Genomic DNA, 20,147 nt, shown 5'->3' on the forward strand with positions numbered 1-20,147 from the left:
TTCATTTGTGAGGCAAAGTATGAATGTTTTTCCTTGAAATTTTCAGGAACCTAAGGTGAAATTGCGAACAAGGTTACCAGAGGAATTTGAAAAAAAATAACCATAAACGTTTACCAGGAAATTCGTGTTTTATCAAAACAAATGTAGCTGCGCCAGAGGGTTCATACAGTGTTTTTCCTAACCACGGCAGTATTCCAACCCATCGTATTCACCTCCTAAATGGTGAGGGAAAAAATCTGCTGTTTTCACCTCGATATTCAGTAATGATTGGACTAATTTTCATTTATTGATAGTTTTTCCAAAAGAGTTTGGCCAAAGAATCTGGCAGCAGGCATTCCGTACCATAGAATGGCTTTTTGATGGTTGATTTTCAAATTGAAACTGAAAATAATAAGTGCGTTCCTACATCCCACAACAGAAACACAGATCATTTTCTTTTGAAAAATGCTACACGTGACATCGCCTCCGCGTTCGCGTGAACGATAGAATCTCTCATCATGATCTCGTCTATCTACGTTTAATCAAAACTACATTTTAGAATGGGTCATTTGCGCTGGGCACAAAATTGTGTTTTGATGTTTGTTGCTAGTGGGTCAGCTAAAAATAATAAGATCCGTCCAAACAGAAACTTTCTACGTTCAATATGAACCGAGATATCGCCATTTGAAAAGTCCGGTTTTTGACGTCATCCACCGCGGTAGTGGCGCCCTTGGTTTCTTCCGCCTTCATCCGAGTTTTACATTAAGTAACCAGTGCAGATGTACCTCACATAGACAGATGAAAGCAAGTTGGAAGAAACCAAGGGCGCCACTACCACGGCGGATGACGTCAAAAACCCGACTTTTCAAAGGGCGATATCTCTGTTACTATTGAACGTAGACAGTTGCTGTTTGAAAAGCTCTCATTTTTTTAGCTGATCTATGCAAGAATCAAGCATCAAAACACGATTCTACGAGCAGCGCAACTGACCCATTGAGAACTACAATTTCTGGCCCATTTCAAGAGTTTCAACTGGGTACAAACACGCTTGTGGGTCCGAAGAAGGTAAAAAGCCGTTGCCTAAAAATGACAGATATCGACATCCATCTTTTTATCATGAACCGCATCGTGCGAGGGATCAAGGTGCAAAAGACAAGACAGAGGGATGAACGAGTTACGAGGAAAGCTAAGGAAACGCCTACACCTCCGTCCGCTACGTGAGGTGGGGGCCAACACTTCCGTGCTGAGGAAAAACGCCATATGAACCTTCAGGCGTTGCCAAATTTACTTCGGTAAAATACGAATTTCTTGGTTAACTTACGACCATTCTGTTTCAAATCCCTCAGGTAATTTTTTTCGCAATTTCGCCTAAAATTCCCGAAATTTTCAAAGAAAAATATTCATAACGTGCCCCAAAAATAGACATTTTATCGCAGGAGATTTGGCATCCCTCGAATCTTCGTACGGCGTTTTTCCTGGGCACGGCAAAGCAGAGGAGAGAGGCGTATAGTCTCGGTAAGAATGGCTTTGCTTACGAACCCTCATATCAATTTTTAGAAGCTGAAAAGCTTGTTAAAAAAGGATGCGGGTTAACTTGTACGTTTGAGGAGCGTAAACTCGAACTGGCAGTTCTTACACGCACGGACTAAACCTGATCAGCAGTGTGACGTGCTTTGTGATTATCGATTGCTCAGCCTTTTAAATCTATGAAAATAGATCGATGTACAGGGTGTTCGCAATGAACACCTTGTTAATCGATTTTTTACCATAGCTTCAAATGGGGGAATATCGATAATCGATCATTCACGCCTCGCCGCACTATCAGGCCCGTCACGAGGGACACAAAAAGTACGCAATTGCACAGGGTGCTAGCTTTAAAGGGGTGCCACAATTCCTCGCGCCAACTCTTCTCTCTCACCCCCTCTTTCTCTCTCTTTAATTCAAAGGGCGATTAAGAAGAAAAATTGAATCGGCTTCTGTCAGACGGCTATATAGAGACGGCCCCTTGAGCTTGAAGCTCGTTTTGGCAAAACAGCGTTCCAAAGTTTACAGTCCCCAATGGTGGAAAAGTAAACTTCGCAACGCTACTTTGCCAAAACGAGCTTTGAGCTCAAGGTAAAACTTTCAGTGGAGGATTTCCTCATCAAAGGGTTTCGTTCAGACCACATTTGAAACAAAACCCTTGGTCCCTCCCAAAAAGGGGCATGAAAGGGCCCTTTTTTTCGACAGGTTTTTTTTCACAATCCTACAGTCTTCGGTATAGATGATTATACCCACCTGTCATGCTTTACAATATACCACTTAACTCGTCAACTGAAGGGGCGGGGCGGGGGGGGGGGATAGAATTTGTTGTTGGCGTGGGTGACATTTTACCCTTCCAACGGTCCTGATGTTGATTGTATTAATACTCTCTTTGTTGCGCTTTCCACTATTGCCTTCTCTAGTGGTCAATTACCTCCGCATTAAATTCTGAGAGGGCGGAGACCTCTTCAAGCATCTCGACGGATTTCCGTAACCTTTTCTCCTCCCTGATATTTCCCGACGTAACGATCGATAACGTGATGGCGAAGAAAAAACAGAAGGTTATTACGAGTTAAGTCTCGCGGTTACTCTGCACGTCACTAAAGTTACTGCTTTGATCGCAAATATCTCGGAGACAGTGATTCTATAAATACATGTAACATTTTAAGGTCTGAAACTTTTTGCCTCCCTTAATTTAAACATCTGAATTTTTGTATATGCACCCGTCTGCCAATTTCTTTTTAAAGATGTTAATAGCCTAAGATGCTGAATGTCTATGATTAAATTAACTAACTAACTATAACTAACTAACTAACTAAGGTTTATGCACTCAAAGAGGAAACGTATACAGACCGTTACTACCACAGACTGATATGTTGCACTAAAAAAATGATAAAACTTGAAGATCAAATGGACTGCATTTTGCAATTTGGAACTATAAATTCTGGTTTTTCTGGAAAAACACTCATGTGCATAGGGAAACTAATGGCACGTACGTTGTTTTTAAACCGGGCTAGAATTAGTAGTTCCAAATTGCAAAATGTAGTCCATATGATCTAAAAAAAGGAGACTAAGTACCCTTGTTTACTTGTTAAGGGTAATGGGTACAGACTTCTGAATGGCGATCACCTTTACTTTTCCTCTCGAAAATGGATCATGGATCGGAGCCATGGATCGGCGCTGCGCAGCGTGTTGGAATGATTCCTCCTGAAGGAATGAGAGTTATTGGGCAGTAATTGCCATGGAGGCTAATCGAAGCGATCGGAGCTTAAGTTTCAACTTTGCGTCACTCCACAATGGCCGAGTGCATGATACATCGCGCACAAAAGAACGATACAGAGGCCGCGACATTCCACCGCTGATAACTCCCGCCTTTACCGAAAATCTCCGAGCCTGGAATTTTTGCAACGTCACGACACCGCTCTCATTCCTACAGGGAACCAAGATCTAAAACTCTCACAGCTCGTAAATCCGTTTGCATTGCCGCTCCTTTTCTCGAAGAGGTCCCGTATGGCTCTTATTGTGATGTATGGGTGTAAGAAGGACACGAAACATATCGACGGTGAAACTACCAAACCACGTATCTCGGTTTGCGACGTCGCAGACTTCCTGTCATACTTTATTTTTTAAATGAAAAACTACATGACGTCCAGTCTTGAAAATTTCTGCGATTTTTCCTTCTCGTGCGGAGAAAATTCTGTGAAAATTTCAAGGAATGATATTGATTTGGTCTACCTCAAAAAAATAAAATGTGAGCGTGGATTTTTAAACACCGCAAACGAGATACGTGGTTTGGTAGTTTCACCGTCGATATAAACTGTGTAAGTCGGCAATCACATAACTCAGTATACATCAGTTACATCAAGTAACATCGCTGGTATTTACAATACTAAATAGGTATGCTCCACAAAATGCTAGAAAATCTTCCGCAGTCCATGCGGGAAGATGTTGGAAATTATCGGCAATAATCGGCTCAAATGAAACATTTCTCCGGAGTAAGTGTTCCTTTTCGACACTTGACTGAATGATATTGGGCGCATTAAGTTTTTCTAGCATCCTAGTTAAAAAGATAGAGATTATTGGTTCGTCGCTGGCGGAAAAATACAGTGGTTTTCTCACTGATGTAATGCCATGAAAGATTTTCCGTGACGTAAGTTTTTTTTATTCGTGGGTTATTTTTTACTGTTAAGGATACAGCAGTGCGTGAATATGCGAAAAGTCGCAGAAAATTGTCATGGCAGAGGTGCCGGTAATCTCAGGGCGCCGAACATACAAGGTTTGCGCGCGACAAGTCAACTTTGAAAAATCATAACTCCGGTCCAAATCGTTTCCCCGGGATGATCTTGAGCTTTTTTCTAAAGCTCAGACGGTCTACTTTCATAAAATAATCCTTCAACGCTGCGGCTCAAAATGTAAAAAATTGAAAATCTGAGCTACGGCAACGTGGCAACAATGGATGAAAATTTCAGAATGGACCAATTTCGTGAATACCAGCTAAAATCTGATAATTTTCTCTAAATTTTGAGACCAAGACCATCTCTCTACGACAAACCGTTCACGAGATATGCGCGTTTAAAGTTTTAACTTTAACCCCCTCCCCCTCCCGCCCTAATTATCCAAATTCAAAAACCGTCAGTGTTTTGGACTTGGGAAGTAGTCCTCTATCAACCATGAAAATATTACGAAGATTTGACCGAGGTTGGTAATGGCCGATTTTGAATGAGGTCCTTAAGTTACGTTCCTTCGTGAGGAAAACGTCGATATAAATGGGGAAATTATAGTTGCAAATCTCGAGCAAAATTCAATAGAATAACTTCGGAGATGGATCCTCTTAAGAAATTGAGGCGTTAAGTGCAGAAAGAGCATTTCTTGATTGCGGTGTCTCAAAATTTTCACTGCTAATTTATATTTTAGAGAGGAAACTATTCGATGAATTTTCTGAAATTTTTCGTTTTCAGCATTGAAAAATAATAAAGAAAATTCAGTAAAAGTTTCAACGAATCCGATTCGATTTCCTTTAATTATAGTGGATGAAGCGTTAGTGGAGGCTCTGAGACACCGCAACCAAGAAATGCCCTTTCTACACCCAGCGCCTCAATTACAATGATTTGCTACGAAATTTGCAAAATGCGAGAAAAAAATTGTATAATTTTGACAAATTTCAAGGTGAATATGGACCTACATTACAACTTGCCAAACACGCAAAATTTTTGCAAGAATCTGTTTCCATCGTGAGTTAAACTGTTGAACTACACTGGCAATTCGCAAAAAGTATTATTTTAGAAAGTAATGTTTCGCAAACTCCTCAGATCTCCTCAAGTCACATGGTAAACCACATGGGGCTTCTTTAAGACAAGGAGCTGCTTAAGGAACAGTCGTTCCTTAAACAGGTAAAACTATGTACCTACAGGCCAAAAGAGAAGAAATAGGTGGTGGCCAGGGTTTTGAAAGATTCATTCTGAGTTAGAGCCAACTTGATGTTCCTAAATTTAACGTCATCCGACAGGCTAGAAAACTCCCACAAAAACTGCAAATCTCATTCGGGGGTGTGAATATTTGAACCTAAAAAGCTAAGTTGTCAGCTGCTATTTATTCATTCATAGACTTTTATCGTTTTCTCCCACTAATTTTCACTTTAAAAGTCACGCCCACGTTCCCTGGCGCGAAATCTCCGCAGTGAAAATTTCAAGCCGTCGTTTTCCCATGTAAAGCCCCCCTGATAGGATGAGTATGGTGTCTCATTCGAAACGCACGTTTATTGCATGACAAGGGCCATGTGAGAGGCCGCGTGAAAGAAGGATTCAAGCGAGATCAAGGCTCGAACCAGACAAAGCCTACGGTGCATTGAAAAAGAAGGCAGATAAGCCCCGCGTTAGAAAAGTTAATTGATTTTCCTCCCGCTGTTTTCCTACTTTCCAGGCAATTTTAAAATATAAGAATTCGAAAAGTTGGCCTTATAAAGATTGAATATTTTTCATCAATTTATTAGAATTAGGTGCTCATCCGAAAGTCTACAAATACGATACACACGTAAGCAGGAGAATCATAACGACGATAAAGTTCCCAAACCACGTATCTCGTTTGCGACGTTTAAAAATCTCGGCTCCTTTTATGTTTTTGTAAAGGAGCACGAGTCAACTTCATTCCTTGAATTTACTTCAAAAACTGTCTACGGATAGGAACGATCGCAGAAGGTTTTAAGAAATCCATCCTTCGAAGGCAAATAGTAAAATCAAGCATTTTGTCAAATGCCTAGGCAAATAGTCAAATATTCTCACTTGCAAAATAATCTCAGATTCCTTTCCTAATTACAGATAAAAAATTCACACGCCTGAGAGAATGAATGCTCTGTAAAAATGTGCATCATACAAAAGTATTTTGAAGGATTTTTAGCTCCTGAACGAACATTCATCTTAAAATCTTCAGCATGTCGTAAAATACAGGATTTTTAAAAAATTAACATTAAAATATATGAAAAGCATTTGTAAAGGAAGGAAGAAGAAGAGGTTACAGATTTGATGAGTCGTGATTCCCAAAATATTGAACATTCTTGAGTTTTCCGCTGTAAGTTTACAAAATTTCGTAATCCGGCAAAATTTGACTATTTGCCTAGGCATTTGATGAAACGCCTGATGTGACTGATTGCCTGCGACACATCCATTCTTTTAAAACATTAAGTATGACAGGAAGTCTGCAACGTCGCAAACCGAGATACATGGTTTGGGAGTTTCGGCGTCAATTAGCTCAAAGGACGAAGACAAAAATGTTTGGGAGACAGCAAATTTGAAAGAAAAGGTTCTTCAATCATTAGTCATCTCTCTTAGAGGAGTTTTGAACTATTTAAAACATTTTGGATAAAAAAAACGAAACAAATTGTAGGATACTGACTTTCAATATGATAAACGTGTTAAACATGATTTACCGTTGAGTTTGAATAAAGAGATATGAGGAATGAGTTCGGAGGCCGTTGAGCTACGTAATCTCTTGTGGGAGGATTTTTTGACAGAATATTATTCAGAAATAACGCACCCTAACCTTCATTTTCTTGCAAGCAACCATGATGAAAGCAATAAAGCTTCATTTGTGTAGCGTTCACACACATGCCTGTGCGTTTTCGCCTGTAGGTGGCATGATAAAACTCCTCGCGTTATCACGTTTTTTGACAACTCTTTAGGTTTCCGAACTGCAAATAGCACGACTAAGTTCGTCAATTTTACGTTTATTTTTTCAGTGGATCAGCCGTTGATTTCTTCAAGTGGTTCCTTATAAAAACTTACGAAAAAAAAAAGAAAATCCAGAGCCTTGAAATTCACTGGAGGTTGATAAATGGACCGTGTTAGTAGAAAGGAACCAAGACCATTACTGATAAGTCAGTTTTTTTTACAATGAAAACTTAAATTATTATGAAAACCAGTGATTTTTACGTGTGTAGCACTAATTCCTCACTACGCAAAAACCTCAATTTAATAGTATTAAACTAAAACGAAGTCTCCAAAGTTTAGAAAACTTTTAAGGCAGCATTAATTCCACCTCATAACTCAAGAATTGCCAAGTTTCATCTTTTGTATCATCTTTAATCTCACATTTTTGAGTGTCGGTTACGCTGTGTCTGTTACGTAACCGACACAATTTGGCAGGGCCGCCATGTTTGCGTGGACCTCCAGCAGTCCCGCGGAAAGCGCTGATACCTGATTCAATGGCTTGTTTATCAATCACTTTAACTTTGCACTGAATCAAAATAGAGCGTGCCAAAGCTGGAAAAAGGAAGTTTAATACCTTTAGAATGAGGTAATGAAATCCTGTTAAAATTGGTGCACTTTTATTTCTCAGGTATTTCACATTTTAACTATTCCTGTTACCATATAAGCTTTTTTTATTGGGCGATTTAATTATTTAGATGAAAAATGTTGTGCGGATTTTTGTGCAAATTTCGGTGAATTTTCTGCAAGGTACGATGTGAAGCGAATTCCTAACGACTTCAAAAGGATTCCGCACAAATGTTCTCTTGTAAAAAATTGAATTGCTCAATTAAATTTTGCAATTACTGATGTGGCTTGGCTCCTTTCTGCTAAACGCGGTCCAGATAATCTTTCAATTTTAAGACCGTTACGAGTGCAGTTTCAGCGAATCAGTTCCACAAACTGGGGTTTCGCGGAACAAGTTATAACTAGACTCTCAGTAGCGATATCGACAAAATTCGCCTTCATCCCGTAAAGTATGCAACACGGGCTTCGCGTGTTGATATAATGGTAGCCAGGCCTTGCAGGTGCTGTCATCAGTATTGGCGTTAAAATTGCGTAGTTAATGGTAATCTCGACAGACGCCTTCATCTCGTTGGGTATGCAACTTAGGCTGTCTCATGTGTCGAAATAGTGGTATCCAGACGTCAGCACTTGCACTACATAAGATAGTGAGGAGGATTTGCACATCAAAACTTAAAACCTAATGGAATATTTGGTCATTAGGGGGGTCGTAGCGCCTCTAACAGCTTCGCGGCCCGATCCCCGGAAGCGCTGCGCACTTTGTGCGTTATCCGTTCGACGTAGGCGTCACCAGTCGATACATTATCGATTACTCGCGATACACGGGCGATAAGCATCCGATATAAACAAATAGGCTAAGAATTATTACGTGTTATAAATCGCCATTTTGAACCGAAAGGGTGACCGTAACTCGGCGCACACGGCGCTCGGAACTCGTCAACTGGGACATGTTGTAATTTAAAATTCGAAGATAAAAAAAAAATTATACCATAAACGAGTTTCTCCGCTAGGGAGCTCTCCCCGCCAGAAATCGTTCACCACTCGCCCGCCGGAGGCGCCGCGGCGCGGCGTGCTGCCAGCGCGAGACGCGCACTGACGCCTACAAACCTAAGGGGCTACTTCACGCATTGCGCGATGCTTGAAGTATCCCCTTAGGTTTGTAGGCGCCATTTCGAGCTGGCAGCACGCCGCGCCGCAGCGTGCCATAAACTTGCGCACAATTTATAGGTCAGGGTGTCAGAATCTTGGCAATTCGATATCGAATTCGAAATTAGCGACTTAAAGAACATCGGAAGCGAAACTTTCGTGATCTTCCAGTCATTATCCAACTTATTTCTTCCTATTCTTGAGTTTTGGACCATAAGGCGCCGCGGGCGGTAGCTCATCAAATTCTCGCTGTCCTCAATCGACGATACGTCTCTCCCCAGTTTCTTTCGCGGGGAATCGAATCAAAGTCTGCTTCGAAAAAGTGACTATACGCAATCTTACGGGAGAATCTGCCAATTACCTTTCTGGTGGCTTTTATTCTATGCTCTGGAGATAACTCACTCAACTTCCCGAAGACAGTTGACTCGTCGCGAAGAGGAGAAACAGGTGGAGAAACATGAGGAGGCGGGTGTCGCGGGGATTTGAGCGGGAAATGAGGCACGAGGGACAGGACAGGACACTGGACGGTCCGCAGCAGTGGCGAGACGTGGATGATCGATTATCGATATTTCCCCATTTGAAGCTATGCTAAAGAATCGATTATTAAGGTATGCCCTGTCTATCGATCCTTTTCCATGGGTTTAAAGGGGAGCTCAATGGATATATCGCAAAGCCCGCCACGTCATTGGTCTGGAGTGGGAGTCCGAGTCCAGGAGTCGGGAGAAAATTGAAAATAACAATGAGGAGGCGGGAGGGAGGCGGAAGTGAGCTCTCTGATCGGAGGAGACCTTTCAATTTCCGAAGCAAAACAAACTAGCGTCCTCCGCGGCGCGATGGCGAGGCGAGCGGTGTCACTCCGATCTACACTCGGACTCTCACATGTGCCTTTGGGCGGGGGACGGCAAATATTTTTGCAAGATAAATAGACGCGCCGTTCAAAAATAACGCGGGAATGGCTCGGCCACAAATTTCATTCATGAGATGAAAGGTCAGCCCCGGCCCGGACCCGAATCCTATCAATGAACGGAAACACGCGATGCGGGGCACATTGCCGACTCCTTGATTGAATTTAAAAAAAGCTTCGAATTAAACGAGAAGCGAAAACACAATCCGGAGAGCTTGAAATCTCACTATCGTAGCAGTTCTCCCGTTCTACGTTCGTCGAAAGTTCCGGGATTAGGAACTTTTTCGTCGAATTTCTACCGCTCCCTGACCGGCACAAGTTCCAGGATTCTTTTTAGATGTTTTCGAAAGTTTCGGGAAAAATTCAGGAACATCTCGAGGGTTCCGAAAAAGCCGGCCAGGTTGGCCTACCGGTCAGCGCATCTGACTCTAGACCGATAGGTCCCGGTTCTAATCCCGATAGTGGCGACAAATTTTCACGGATCTGACGAGCGGATCTGCAGAAACAAATTTTACTCGACCTTGATCCCTGAAAATTTGAAAGCCGGAGCAAGGATGTGCCGAAATCCCCCTGATGTCTACTGACAATAAAATAATCTCTATGTTAAAACTCATGTCTACAGATGGCTGTAGATTCCTAAGATACTGAATAAACAGGAATAGAGGCAAAAAAAAAAAACAAAAAAAAAAGTTCTGAAATTCGGTGCTAGTTCCAGAAAATGAGAGCACTGTATCGTATGGACGTATTTCTACTGGACGGAACTGGAGACGTGTAAGAAAGATGGCGTATGCTCATGGTGAGCTGCATACGGAACGATGAAAAAGTGGGTGTGATTCCTTTTGGGGAAATGGCAAAGCGGGAATTAGTATTCTTTTAGACGGAACTAAGCGCTAACTGTGTGCTAGCTCATGAGCCGTGGGCATAAGCAACAGCGTTGTGGACAGGGCTCATGAATTAAAGAGCCTCGTCCCCGATCCCAAATCCGTCATCGCTGACGTCACTGGCGCTTTAGAATTCCCATTCGTTCTTACGGCCCTCAACGAACGAGCACACCTGTCTCTGGTTCCGTTTAGCAGAAATACATCTATAATATAGAGAAGCTGTGTCTGTATATCGAGTCCCAAGTAGCAGTGATCACGATAAGTTGCGATTTGATTGGACGTTCCGATTGTACGTGATGCATTGTACGTCGAATGTAACGCGATTTATTGCAATATTAGCGGATAAAAAATTGCGATAAATTGCGATTTAATCATATGACCAGTATGACCACTAGTTTTGAAGTTTTGATGTGCAAATCCTCCTTACGCTACGTAGTGCAAGTGCTGATGTCTAGATACCACTGTTTCGACACATGAGACAGCCCAAGTTGCAAACTCAACGAGATGAAGGCGTCTGTCGAGATTACCATTAACTACGCGACTGTAACGCCAAAACTAATGGCAGTCCCTGCAAGGCCTGACTAACAATATTTCAACGCGTGAAGTAGCCCGTGTTGCATACTTTACGAGATGAAGGCGAATGATGTCGATAACGCTGCTGAGAGAACGAGACTTTATCGCTCCAAAAATAGACATTTATTTAATCTGCGCCTACTGAACAAAATATTCTGGGAACCTTGTACGTATCCCTTCATTTCAAATCCAATGGTGAGGTAACGATACCACGTGCCTTAGTTCCCCATGTTGCATATTTCCTGTCATAATATAAATTTTTGAGGAGCAACTATGTTGCTAAGAAAATTCGAGTCAATTGTTTCAGCAGTTTCAAGAAAATTCTACAAAAATTTCTTACAGGATTAACAGATGTGAATTTTGAAAGATAAATAACTTAGAATATTAAGGAAAGTTTGGAAGAAAATCGCACTCTAGCTACGTAGATATTTTTATATTTTTTATCTTCGACGGAGAAAAAAGTTGAGAAAAATGCTTCTCGAATGCAGCGTATTAAAAATTCGACCAATTTTCTCCCATTTTTTAAAGAGATACGAGCTGAACTCGTCGTTTTAATTTATATTAAATACTGCGCAGGGTAAAAGAACGACAGTAAAAATTCAGACGGATTATTTTTATGGATTTCTCTTTGCAAAAATAAAATAAGACGAGTTTGCAACTCCGCGGACCGAGATACGTGTTTTTTCACCGGTCGGAGATCTTCTGAGGATACTGAACTCACGCGTGGGAATCCGGGAAGTCATTGGCGTGGCGTGCTTTGCGATGCATCGATTGATCTGCCATTTAAACCCTTGGAAAAGGATCGATAAACAGGGTGTTCGCAAGGAACACCTTAACAATCGATTTTTCACCATGACTTCAAATGAGGAAATATCGATAAATTGCGAAGCACGCCAAGGCACTGCGGGAAGTTGAACATGACTGCAAAAATAGCGTAGTTCGGTGAATCGTTCCTCGATGAAATATGTATAAGGATACACATCCTACCCTCGGATAAATTGAAAGGATCATAGACATGTCAGTCCTAAAATACTTTCGGAATCAATAGATACTGCACGCTGAAATTAAATTTGTTCTCTTTCAAATGCAGTGAACATAGAACTGAATGCCGGCAATGGAAGTAATCCACTTACGAGTTGAAACACTTTCATTGAGATATGAAATTAAAGCAAAGATTAACAGAATTCCGAGCATAGAGGAGCGGCTGAAACCTCGTGGAGTTGGTAAACGGAGAGGGGAGGCATGGAAGGATGAGAGGCTGACATCCTTCACAAAACAATTTAGAGCTCTTTCATTCGAGGCTCAGCCCGCTAAGAAGAATATATTTTCAGTCATTTTTGGATCGAGGGTGGTTTCATCGGACGATTTTTATGGGAGTCCAAGACCGCGCTGGGGGTACTGTTGGGAGACTGGGTGAAAAGGAATCATAAAACGTAGATAACTCTCTCTAGCCGCAGAGGGAGCGAGTAAGTAAAAAGAACGCTCGTAATCGGCCCATCTTCCGAACAGATTTGTTCGAAACATGACACAGTACCAGCGCAGGGTTCTATGGAGGGACTGAAAATGGACCCGCCCTTACGCGCATGTTGCAAAGAAAATTTGACTCTTCCTTCCGCATATGCATTGTATCCAATGCAAATCGCCACCTCCCGGCCAAAGTACCACAAACGCCAGCGCGCAGCGGCCTGATTGTTGAAACTTTAACTATGTCGGCAAGATAAGACAAGACATGGCCCTATCTGCGCTGTGTAATATATCGATATTCGATTCTTGTCGTGCCGACATAAATTTCAACAATCGGGCTGCAGGTGACGTTTTGAGTTTTCCGTCGCCATTTGTTTTTTTTTTTTTTTTTCTTTTTTTTTACAGAAAAATTATTCAATGCAGCTGTCCGAAAATTTCACTTTATTTTCTTGGTGCTGCCGATAAAATTCAGTGAAATTTTCAAACAGATTCAACCAACAATTTCTCGGTAAAAAATAGAATGACGGCGGAAATTTTGAAACGTCGCATGGCGCTTGTCATACCTTGGCCGTAAGGTGAAGATATGCTGAGGAACATTGTCATTGTGCATTTCTGATTCAACGAGAAATTTTAGGATTTTTGCCCGTAAGAGTATTTGAGGGGCTCGGAGGACAAGGCGCATAAAAGCAGTTTTTGAAGAAAATGAAATATTAATAATTTCAAGTACAACTAGTCTTAATGCATATTCTATGAAAAAATCACTCCCAATTTCAAATTTTTAAGCACCAAAAAGTCAGTATGAACTTTCTTTCTACCATATGGATCCATGTAATTTTGAAACTTCCGAAACGCATTTCTCGAAATAGCAAAAACTGCACTTGTGCGCCTTGTCTAGGATTGCCACAGAATTTGGAAAATGAAATTCCATGACATTTCCCTGACAGATTTTGGTGAAATTCCTTTAAAATTGAAGATATGACAGATGGTCAAGGAGACATAATTGAAAATGGTTTTCAGGCAAAATTTGTTGTTCGAAACCTTGAACCCACTCTAAAAAACATATAAGGATGATTTAACAAATCTTCCCGGACACTTTTGTCATTTTCCTTGACATTTTCGGTTTTTTCTGACTTTTTAAATTCCCTGATATTTCCCGGTTTTCCCGGTATTCCCTGACTGTGGCAACCCTGCTTGTCCTCCAGGCCCCTCATTTGTCCATTTTGTCGGGAAATTTTTAATGAATGTCTCTCTTCCTGAAATAAATATGATCGCTCCTTCATTTGGATGGGTATGCAATATGCGTCCTTGAAGGTCGCAATAGTGGTATCGATGCACACTCCCCGGGGCGTATTGAGTAGTGCCGCTTTGCAACATTCCTCAACATTTTTTACTTTGACCCTTATCGAGGTGCACGAATCTTGTATTAAGATATCTGAAACCTCGGAGATACTTAGAGTTTACGGTTTAAACGTGTTAAGTCAGTTTTCTTCTTCCTTGTTTTCTTTTTTTTAATTATTTGGCGGATGTGCGATGCGACGTACGTAATGTCAATTACAGATACTACCAACATGGACCGTCTAGAAATCCGAACCTCAAATAAACGTGAAAATCTTGAAAATTTTTACGTAAGAAAGTAGTTGAATATTTCGCCTTGATGTTCCGTGTCTCAAATACCTCTTTTTATTTATTTATGCTATCGAAGTCTGCGAGTAGAATTGTGTCCATCCTACTCGTGAATGCATACTTATTCAGAGGCGGATCCAGTAATTTAGCAACATCGGATTCTCTCCATTTAAACCTATGTTAAATAATCGATTCTTGTCAGAGCACCTGGCCCCTCCAAGAATCGATACATTTCGATAGGTTTAAATGGAGAAAAACAATGTTGCCGATTTGCTTGATCTGCCAATGTACTTGAGATATTTCAGTACATGAGAAGTTGCTTTAGAGCTTGACTAGACCGAAGAAAAGAGAGGCCCGAGACCGGGCGATTTATACCCCACTTTTGAAAATGCTTTAGGAATCAAATTTTTAATTCACACATTTTCATAGATTTTTGAGCACCTTGCCCAGTGGCGTGGTGTGCTTTGCGGTACATTGATTGATCTGTCATTCAAACCTATGGAAAAGGATCGACAGACAGGGTGTTCCCAACGAACACCTTAATGATTGACTCTTCACTACAGCTTCAGATGGGAAAATATCGATAATTCACGCCTCACCACTAACCTTGCCCTGACTAAAAATCTTTCACTGAGACATTTTCAGAGCACACCAACTTAACTACCATGTTCTTAACTGAATCACTTGGGATGATTATAGAGAAAATCGATTAGAGACTCATCTTTAGGAGAGAATAAATAATGTTAAAATTACACATTCAAAAGATCAAAATAAAGAATGTATTCTGTAGATGATCTGCAGAAAGATTGATAACCTAGGTCCCACGATTGATGACTAATGTCTCTCTCTTCTTGTCTGTTTCAGATCCTGCCTAACCACTCGCGTATTTAAATAAGATGAAAAACGATCTGCGAATCCTGTATACCTACAGCATATACTTGATAATCCTCATTCCAGAATTAGTCACTCTTGTTAAATGTTTCCCTCAAGCAAATCACTTTTTGCAAGAGCAACATAAACAGACGCTGATGAGTAAGAAACAAGAGAATGAGAACCTCCTCGATAGAGATCGAGACTTGGACATGGCTCTGAAGTACAAATACTCGATCGATGAGGAAAATAGTCCTCTGGATCTACTGGCAAACCTCGATAGAGAGTTACTGCTGGAGGAACCAGTCTACTACCCTAAATACTTAAAAACTCACAAACGAGATGAAAATCAAGTCCAACGTGGATGGGGAGCTGGAGGTCTCCCTTTCAATGCTCTGTACATGTCCAACTCCTTCAAGCCAGTATCCACTCGCTCAGAGCAAATTTACGCTCTTCCTCTCTCTTCTCAAGATCAACCGAGAGGCGAAATCATGCCTCCATCAGCACCACATATTGAGGAACTCAGGGGATATAAACCAATTCAGCCTCCAGTCAAACAGAAAGGCTCATCCAGAAGGTTTCTTACTCTTCCTCAACTTTTCCTCTCTTATGGTTGGAACTCAAACCGTGTATGATCTCTCAATTAAATTGTATTTATAATTAAATTATGTTCTATTGTCTAAAAGGCAAAAGCTCACCACCTATTTGTACTGTGATTATATTGATTGAAACTCTCTTACCATTAAGAACATTGTTGAGTATTTTGAATTCATGATCAAGTTATTCTCCTCAGCACGAGCAAATTCCGCCTTTCAAAATTTCCTACCCTTACTGAAGCTGCTTAATTTATGAACAAGAAAGATCCAAAATTCTGGAGCAATCTTGTAAATAAAGTGTTTTGACTGAACAAAGTAAATCATATTGTTCCTACTGAGTAGTTTGATTATTTGAACACTGCTAAGAGAAAATGAAAAATCACACAAAATTTTGTATGATAACGATGATCTGTCTTCCGTCAAAAAATAAAATATGACAGAGAATCTAGAGGTCGCAGGCCTAGTTACACAGTTTCTCAGTTCCACCACTGCTATAGACCTCAGTCAGCTTTGAAAGCGAAAGATTTTTCATTATTAATTAATTCATGAAAAAGAGGATCGCCTTTTTGGTAAATCCAACTTAAACTCATCTGATTTAAATGTTCACTGAATGGAACCAATAAAAAAAATTTCACTAATTATACCAGTAGCAGTCAAGTCTATCAGCCATCTAAATAAACAGATTTCCATGAAATTATTACGAAAAATGGGCTTTTGCTGAGTAAAACAAATACTTAGTAAAAAAATTATAGAATTCATCAATTTTTTGTTTAGTTTTTTTCTCATCAGTGACAGCCTATCTTATGTAATAATTTCATAGAGTTCTACTCTTCCTGGGACCGAGTTCTAAGAGAGAGGGTTAGAAATCAAAGAAGAGAAGGGCCTTTGAAATAAGAACCAAGCCGCAGACTAGAACCTACGACCTCTCTGCTGACAGACGAGTACTGGGTCATTGCGCCACCACTAGGATAAGCATTTCGCTGATGATTACTTCTAATACCGCTGATGTTAATCAGTAGGCTTTTCCTGACAATTATTTGGAGGGTTCAGTAGCAGGAGCCCATTAGTAAAAGCTGAGGGGCAGCCTGGCTATGCTTGAGCTATACATTGTTACAAACTGCAGCAAAATCGAAGATGGCCATTTCTAGGCCTCTTTTTGTTAAAGTTTTGTCAAAAGTTTTGCGAACATTTGGGCACAAAAAAACTAAAAAATGTAGAGCTAAATAAAAATTCTGACCAACTGAAGTTGGAACTTTGCAGTTCAGAAAACACAATTCTTCGAAAAAACCATTTGAGCTTTTAAGTCTACAGCACGAATTTTTCAATTAAAAAATTGACACATGCATGAAAAAAACATGATACCATGGTTTTTGTGTAAACTTTTGGAAGTTTTCTGTCAAAAACTCATCTCCATGAATGATCACAAATGTGTATTATCTCACCATTTGTCAATATATAATTTTTGTTCCATTCATACTGCTCTTAAATATCATCAAATTTATGCAAAATTTACCAAACTCAATTAATACAATTTATTTATGCATGCCTAGAGCATGCCTTGCCAGAATATTTGCAGAATTTACGTATTCGCTGCTAAATATTGACTTACAAAGTTTGTCCACAAAAATTGTGGTTTGTGTCCTAAAAAGTAAAAATTCTTTCCAGCTGCTGCCAAGAACAATAAGTACCTACTAAAAAATAAGAAATTCAACTTAAGTATTTGTAAAAAATCCACCTAAAGACTTTTCACTTAAATCAACGTATGCGAAAACGTCCGATGTCCAAGACAGTGTTCTAGAGTTTGAGTGGACAATTTTGTTGTAAATTAACAACACAAGATGGTTTAAGACGTTAGGAATGTAGAAAAATCGTGTAAATAATCTCCTAAGTGTAATTAAACGTTTACAAAAGAGATCGATCCTATTCATCAAAGTCGAGGGACAAAAGAAACCCCCCGCAATTATGAAACCCTATATTGGACAACGGACGTTTTTGCATACGTCGATTCAATTATGCTGTTCCACTTTTGAGTGCACAATTCCTTTCTTGGCAAACCCCAAGCACTGTATGTTTTCATTTTGATGCATAGTACCAATTAGGAAGGGCAAAAAATAAAAATATTTTCTAAGAAACTTACCATTCATTTCTTTTGTGGCTTTGATGAAATCTTGAGGATCTGCGAAACTTACAAAACCAAATCCTTTTGTTTTGTTTGTTCTCCTATCTCTGACTACTCTCGCTCGTTGAAAAGAGGGATATTTACTAAAAGCCCGAATGAGGACTTCATCGGTTACGTCGTTTCCGAGATCACCACAGAATAATCTGAAGTCATCTGAAACCAAAAACATTAAGTTAAAGGGATTTAATTAGAGTGCTTACTTATATAAATACAGCAAATGTGAAGGGAATCAATCAGCTTACTTTGCAGATAGCTAGTACCTGTCCACAAACTGGAAACTGATTCCGAAATGAGAAATTCAACAGCTTGTGGACTTGCAGCGTGATCATTGTTACATCATCATCTGTAATCTTTCCTTCTTCATGACATTTTCTTCACTTTTCCATACTTCCCGAAAGATTGTTCTTTCCAGAGGTTTCCTTAAACCCTTGCTTTTTCATTGCCCTTTCCCTTAATTTTTTCCTCATTGGACACGCATTTAGAACTCAAGGAGAGAGGAAAGTTAAGAGAAATGAACTAATTTATGCAGAGTTTAGCTGAGATTTTGCAGGTATATGATGACATTGACTGAGTATGAAAATTGCGTACTTCCACCGATCTTTCGTTAAGCTTAACACAAATTTCTATAATATTTGTGCCTTACTAGGAAAATTTTTTACGCTTGCCATGCTTCAAATCAAGTTTTCAAAATCGGTACTTTTTCAATGTACTTATACTTTTTCTGTACGGTTGACACCCTAACTTGGTGACATGATTAAAAAGATGAAAAAAAGAACTATATTAAAAAAAAAAAAAATGAGCAGAAAAATACTCATTTCATACACATTTTACCGAAAATGCTTTTAAACTGATTCAACTTTCCTGGACTTTTCTCAAAGATTTAAGGAAGATTTTTCCATTATTTATTATAGAAAAGCTGTCTTTGACTGGGAAAAATAGAATATTGTGGTAATGAAATGCTGCATTGAAGATTGACAAACTTACCATCAGGCCAATCAGTCAGAGTGTTATCTTCCCAAGTTACACCCCCGGCAGTGCGAATTACTTTCTTCTGCTTTTTATTATCTTTCTCTTTTTTCTTCGGAGCTGCACTAGGGCCGGGTGCTGCAGGGGTAGCTGCAGGCACATCCACAGCTTGTTGAGTGACAACAGTTTGACTTGCTTGCACAGCAGCTGCCATTTCTTTAGCAGACGTTTTTGGAACACTTTTCATCGGTTTTTTGCCATCAATATCACTTTTTATGACTTGACTAGGGACGATGGCTGGTCCTGCTCGTTTTTTTTCCGCTGAGTCTTTTTTGTCTGTCTCTTTGGACTTAGCATTGTACAGTTTTGGTGCGCCACTGTGGGAAAAAAAGATAATTATTTTCGATCAAAAATATAGGGCGCATGGAAAGAAAAAAATAAATAAGATAACCATCAGCTGCATATACTTCCAGGTTGCAGTTAAATCAGAGTGATTCAGGTTAACTTGTGGTCCTACATTACACATCACAGTAACACATTTCTAAAAGAATGACTGGTTAAATGCATGAGTTCTCTGCTTTAAATATGGATTGTTTTGTTCTTATCAAGGTACCTGACAGAAAAATTAGGCGTCCGCACTGAGCGGGCATAAATGGAACGAAATAGTCCAGAAAGATGACCACAGTGGCCTTCCTGATTGATCCTTACTGGTTTTCCACCAACCAGCATGACTCTATGAGAACAACTTAGCCTCAAAAATAGTTTCCCATTTCACATGAGATCCTTCTATCTTTACTTGGAGATTACCACAAGACATTAAAACAAACCAAAGTCTACCTGTAGTCCACGTCATAAAAAGTGGTGGGTGAGAGTTGGAGTTAGTGGCTGACTTGGGATGTTGTTGAGGGGTTGAAACATGGGTGCCAGCATATTAGCTCATTCAAATGACCCAGGCTTGCCAAAGCTAATCTACTCTTAAATAATAGACTGAGGCACTGACGTAACTTTAACCCTCACCCCCAGCTTTTTGTGGAGTGGACCATCAAAAAATTTCTCTTCACCTAATCTAGACTTTGAAGCTTGACAGGAGGCTATGACCAGTTTTTCAAATTTCAAAAACACCAAATAGTGGCTTGCCAGAGATAATATTTTGAGACAGTGTTAAACAGAACATAATTTTTT

The 20,147-nt window shown here is 40.0% G+C and overlaps 2 protein-coding genes across 2 annotated transcripts in view; one reads left to right on the forward strand and one right to left on the reverse strand.

The window, feature by feature from the left end:
* LOC109034474 (retrovirus-related Pol polyprotein from type-1 retrotransposable element R2) overlaps positions 1–15,992 on the forward strand; it is a 72,069-nt gene extending 56,077 nt beyond the window's left edge. The window contains exon 3 of the mRNA XM_072298984.1: positions 15,219–15,992. The gene's annotated coding sequence lies outside the window, so the exon portion shown is untranslated. The remainder of the gene's footprint in view (positions 1–15,218) is intronic.
* The window catches only part of LOC109034472 (RNA-binding protein 42), a 63,560-nt gene that overhangs the window by 39,985 nt on the left and 3,428 nt on the right, over positions 1–20,147 (reverse strand). Inside the window, exons 4-5 of the mRNA XM_019047643.2 lie at positions 18,984–19,342; positions 17,958–18,152 (exon numbers count right to left, since the gene is read on the reverse strand). Of these exons, the coding sequence (XP_018903188.2) occupies positions 17,958–18,152; positions 18,984–19,342 (554 nt within the window). The remainder of the gene's footprint in view (positions 1–17,957; positions 18,153–18,983; positions 19,343–20,147) is intronic.

The sequence above is a fragment of the Bemisia tabaci genome, chromosome 3 (genome assembly GCF_918797505.1).
Source record: "Bemisia tabaci chromosome 3, PGI_BMITA_v3".
NCBI classification, from domain to species: Eukaryota; Metazoa; Arthropoda; class Insecta; order Hemiptera; family Aleyrodidae; genus Bemisia; species Bemisia tabaci.